This window comes from Nematolebias whitei, chromosome 1 (assembly GCF_014905685.2).
Source record: "Nematolebias whitei isolate Nwh7 chromosome 1, NemWhi1, whole genome shotgun sequence".
Classification (NCBI taxonomy): domain Eukaryota; kingdom Metazoa; phylum Chordata; class Actinopteri; order Cyprinodontiformes; family Rivulidae; genus Nematolebias; species Nematolebias whitei.
Genome location: NC_056498.1, coordinates 33,018,594 through 33,024,313, shown reverse-complemented (window position 1 = coordinate 33,024,313; position 5,720 = coordinate 33,018,594). Strand labels below are relative to the sequence as shown.

The 5,720-nt window shown below is 40.4% G+C and overlaps 1 protein-coding gene across 1 annotated transcript in view; it reads left to right on the top strand.

The window, feature by feature from the left end:
* dnajc3b (DnaJ (Hsp40) homolog, subfamily C, member 3b) overlaps positions 1-4,201 on the top strand; it is a gene marked incomplete in the record, with an annotated part of 20,229 nt that extends 16,028 nt beyond the window's left edge. Inside the window, 3 exon segments of the mRNA XM_037683739.1 lie at positions 1,266-1,398; positions 1,506-1,654; positions 3,739-4,201. Coding sequence (XP_037539667.1) covers positions 1,266-1,398; positions 1,506-1,654; positions 3,739-3,884 — 428 coding nt within the window.
* Positions 4,202-5,720: the final 1,519 nt, after the last annotated feature.

Below are 5,720 nucleotides of genomic sequence, written 5' to 3'. Positions count from 1 at the left end.
CGCTGAAGCCCTGGAGCTCGAATGTTTACCGAGAAGTTGCTAAACTTCATCATAATTAATGACCAACTGCTATCAGTTGTAGAAAACAATGGATTTCTCAGTTTGGTACTTGCAGCCAAGATATAGTTTACCCTCCAGGAGATATTTATCAGTACAACAGTAGACAATCATAAAAAAACATATGATTTGAAAAATACAAGAAAATTATATATATATATAAATAAAAAAAGAAACAAAAACAGCTACATTATAAATCAGTGTAAAATACTAAAAACAGGAACATGTCAGTGTTGGTTTATGCCATGAACTTAGCAGATGTTTGAAGCCATCTAATATTTTATTTAATTAATTTATTCATTCAAAGAAACAAAATAAACAAAACAAAATCATCAAAAAGAAAACGTTGAATGAAAAGAGTCCAGAAAGAAGAAAAAAATTCTTATATCTGCCTCTTATTTAAAAAAATAAAAATAAAATAACTAAACAACTTAAATTAATCACTTTAATATCCACTTTAAAGTAGGAATTTAAAAAAAAGTTTTGCGTTAGAATTTAATTCTAACTTTGAAACTTATCCAACATTAATAAAACTTAACTCAAGTTGCCTTTTTTAAACATGCATGCATATATTTGTACAAATTGTACTTGAGAGGAGATTATTACAGCCTCGTGTAAAATCAATAACGATGATGACATCGGAACTGGATCGGTATCGGATGATATTCAGATTTAGGTATCGGGATCGGAAGTAAAAACGTGGATCGGTGCATCCCTAGTAATTTCTGCTATTTTCAGCCTTATGCTAATTTCAGCTTATGCTCCTTTCATTTTTTTTTTGCTAGTTTTAGCTTTTTCTGATATTTCAGCTACTATTTAGCTGTTTTTATGCTAATTTTAGCTTTTTTTTCCCCAGATAATTTCCACTTTTTGTGCTCGTTTCTGCTTCTTTAACCCTAATTGGGCAAACATGTTCTTTCTGCTTTCTTCTGCTAATTTAGAATTATTCTACCATTTCAGCTACATTTCAGCATTTTTTTTTTAGCTAATTTCAGCTGTTTCTCTGCAAGTTCTTCTGCTATAAGCATTCCTCTAGTTTGTGTTAAACTTCCTGTTTGCAGAGTGCTGCCCTGTCGTTAAGGAGCTGTTGTAAGCAAACTGTAAATTCATTAGAGGGCTGCCTGCATCTAATTGATGCGAGGCTTCCCTTCCTTGTGAGACACGTTGCGGCACGTGTTCTTAAACCATTTCACTTTGTGGCGCCGCAGCTGTGGAGGACTACCAGGAGGCGAGGGAGTTTGACGGCGACAGCAGCTCCATCAGAGAGGGGCTGGAGCGAGCGCAGAAGCTGCTCAAAATCTCCCGGAAAAGGGACTACTACAAGATCCTCGGCGTCGCCAGGTAACCGGTCCAGACGGGTTCGTTCTGTTCGACCTTTACGTCCTCCTGACTGAGCGTTTCGCTGCGACGCTTGTGTAAGACGCGACATCTTTCCCGCTCGTCCTCAGGAACGCCAACAAGCAGGAAATCATCAAGGCGTACAGGAAGCTGGCGCAGCAGTGGCACCCAGACAACTTCCAGTCGGAAGCCGATAAAAAGGAAGCGGAAAAGAAATTCATCGACATCGCGTCCGCTAAAGAGGTCCTCACCGACCCAGGTCAGGAACATTTTCACGATATTTTCTAGACTTAGCACTTCTCCAGACCTGAACAGAAACATCAGAGTAGAACGTTGAATATTAAAGGTTTGTGTGGCAAGCACAAACACGTTTAAATCAAATGTGGGCAACATGTGGCCAGAGGGCTGAAAGTGGCTCTTGGGACAATCTCCTTCTGGCCTTAGCAGAAAACAACTTTTTAAATAAGTTAATTAAAATTTACATTTTTATCAGTGAAATTTAAGGAAGTTCTAAACATCTTGGACAAAAACTTTGAAAAACATTTGGTTTAAGATTGACCAAAACCTTCTTCTTTTATTTTTTTAATCATGTTTCCAGAACTACCGTATTTTTCGCAACATAAGTCGCACATTTTTGCATAAATTTGCAAGTCATGCAACTAATATACCGTACTTTCCGCCGTACATGTCGCTCCGCCCTGTAAGTCGCATCAGTCCACATTTGTCTAATAAAGTGGAAAAATCCATAAATATGTAGTTTCGCCGTATACGTCGCATCTATTATGAGTCACCACAGACAACCTGGAAATGTGGGCAGGTGTTGAGGACTTTAATGAGAATTTAACAAGATTAACATTTAAAAACAATTATTTGTTTGTTTGAAATTATATTAATGGCGTGTCTCAGTCTAACGTTTACTTAATAAATGCACTTTAATGGTCAAATCAACTGCATTTCGCCGGGCTGGTGCAGCTGGTTTGACGGTTCCAAGCAGCGAGCAGAATGAAGGTGGGGATATTATGGCAAGCTGATTGAGTCATTAATAGCTGATGAAGATTCTCAGTCTTCCAGGACATGGTAAATTCAAAAAAGTTCAAGAAAAAAACAAAGTATAAAGTAAGGTATAATAAAGTCCAGTTGTTTTGTCTTGAACTTTTTTGAATTTGTCATTATAGCCATGTTTACCTATTACATGACACAATGGCATGCCTTACTGCTACTACTACTCTGCTGCCATCAAGTGGCTGAAAGTGGTACTGCTCAATTTTGTTTCAGTCCGAATGAATGAAAACGGTCGTATCTCAGCCAAAAAATGGTTTATAAACATGGGGAAAAAAATCCATAAATATGTCGCTTAGGCCTATAAGTCGCAGGGCATGTAAATTATGTAAAAAAGCTGCGACTTATACAGCGAAAAATACTGTAGATGGTTTTTTTTCCCCATATTAATAACCCAATTTTTGGCTGAGATCTGACAATTTCATACGTTGACATGAAAAATATGAAACATGACCATTTTCAGCCGCTAGAGGGCCCTCGACTAATATGGCAAGCCATGTGTCTCATTAATAGGTAAAAGTGGTTATTAATGAAACTCTTGGCTTGCCATACAAGACACCTGCGTCTCGCTCTGGAACTCCTGGAGCAAACGTCAAATCAGCTGCATTTCCACACACCAACCAGGTGAAATGCAGCTGATTTGACCGTCAAAGTACATTTATTAACGAAAAGTTAGACTGAGACACACCTTTACTATAATTTTGAGCAAACAAATAATTGTTTTTAAGTGTTAATCTCGCTATATTCTTGTTAAAGTCCTCCCGTGTACGATTCCGCGACCACCTTTTTGCAGCCAATTGATTTTTGGCACAACACTGGTCCACATTTCCGAGTGGTCAGTGGTGATGTGTAATAGATGCAACTTATTTATGGTTTTTTTCCAATTTATTTGACATTTTTGGACTGACGCGACTTATACGGCGGAAAATACGGTAAACTGAACCTTAAAGACTCCATGAAACAAACCTATAACTTTTTTTTCATATTTAAGCTAACGCATATATCGCCCGCCACAAGAGCCAGTTTACAGAAAGTGCCTTCTCTTCCTAAAGAGTGTTGGGGAGACGTATGCTAACTGTGTTACGGCAAGAAAACGTCTTCCAGATTACCTTAAAAAACATCTTTTTAATTCACTCTGCGGCCCTTTGTTTTAAATATCTCGATTTGGCCCTCTGGAAACCAGCTGTTGCCCACCCCCCTCCAGACGACCTCTGAAAACGAGAGTTAAAAAGATGTCTTGGTAGGGACAAACGTCTCACGTCCCTCTGACTGTTCCTCCACCAGAAATGAGGCAGAAGTTCGACGAAGGCGAAGATCCTCTGGACCCGGAGAACCAGCAGGGCGGCGGCGGAGGGCAGCGGGCGTGGCCGTTCCACTTCAACCCCTTCGAGTCCGGCGGAAACTTCCACTTCAAGTTCGAGTACAACTAAAGAGGGGGACTCAACGGGGGAGACGTCTTCTCCAGAACCTGGACTTCAACCTTTTAATTTAAAAACGGACTTCTCACCACAGAAACTGTGGTTTGAGCAGTGGTTGTGTTTTTCTTTTTCTTTGTGCCATTCTTAAAACCTGAACTTCTTTAACGCAGAAAGTTGAACATCAGCACTTTTTTTTTTAAATCCCTTTCCTGCTCGCAGTATTCTCCAGAGGAGAGAAAACGATGCGTATTTTTACCAACAGGTCCGTTCAGCCGAGCGTCACTCGGTCACATCAGACGTGTGAATGTAAACTTATTGAAATCCTGTGGATCTGAACGTCAAGCTATAACTGGTTTGGAGAGTCTCCAGTGAGGACTGTGTGTTCGGTTGGAAACGTCCAGTTAAAATACGCTTTTCTGGGTTAAAAAAAACAAAGCGCTTGATGTTTGAATCGAGTGTAATTTGATTCTTTTTGTTTTCCTGCTCTCTTCAAAATTTTTAAAAGTTGCCTTTTTTAATGAAACCCCCCCTCACAGCTTCTCCACTCCTGAAATGTTACTGTGGACTTTTATTTTTTTAGTCTTTAAACAGACCACGTGTGTCTTCTGTGGCTATCTGAGCCTGGTTTATAAATAGCATTCAGCTGACCCAGGAAGGGGTGGGGGGCACAGAACGGGTTGAACCGAGCAGAACTGTTCACCTGAAACTCAAGTACACACATAAAAAGAGAGGAGATTGGGGGAGTGTTGTGCACCATTTAGTGCAGTGGTTCCCCCCCAAAAAATGGTTCCCAACCCTGGTCCCTGAGGAACACCATCCTGCATGTTTTAGTTGTTTCCTTTCACACCTGGTTTGAATGATTTGGTGATTAACAGGCTTTGGCAGAACTTGAGAAAGTAATTAAATCACTGAATCTGGTGTGTTGAAGCGGGGAAACGGCTAAAACATGCAGGGTGGTGTTACTCAGGGACCAGGGTTCGGAACCACTGATTTTTAGTGCTTCTTCCACTCAGACACCGATTTAACGAAATATATAAGGAATAAACAAATGTTTAGCCTGGAATTGAACAGTGAAGAACATCTAAAGCTCCTACCTGAAAACCGTTGTCACAATTAGGAGGAATGTTGCAGAAATATGTTGGTTTTAAACCAAAATGGCCGCCTGCTACTGTTTAGGTCTGCACAAGATCTGAAACTCGTGGCGCCACAACCAAGATGTTCGTTTCACTCTGATAAAATCTCTTAACGAGATATTTCTTGTCTTAATTGTGCAGAGAGGTGCCGACAAATTCAGTCTGTTGATGGACGTCCAAACAAATTCAGACTAATATGAAAAAAACGTTTTTGGACTTGATCAACTTGATGCTCCACCATCTTTCCTTTCTACACGCCCGTCTAACGTAGTCGACATACGTCCGTAGACGTTCTCTTGTCCCGCCCAGAACTTATCCACTCAAGATAAACCAAACTTCACACGTGCATCACCAGACGGAGTGTCGCGTACACTTCTATCACTCCAGCTCTAAGGTCAAGATCATAATCAAGGTCAAAGGTTATTAAAGGTCTTTCACTGTCCAGGCCAGGGTTTTTCAACTAAATTGCTCAAGGGGCCACAGTTAACTAAAGCCAAGAGCTCGGGGGCCGTACATCCAACATTTATTCTCATTTAGTAAGTTTGTTTTATGATTTAAAATGTTTTATTTAAAAATGAACCCACTGATGGGCCGAACTGAGAACACCCATGGGCCTGATTTGGCCCCCGGACCACCAGTTGAATAACCCTGGTCCAGCCCAGGCCATGACTGTTTGTCGACAGGCGTATAATGTGCTGCATGCACTACTCTTGAA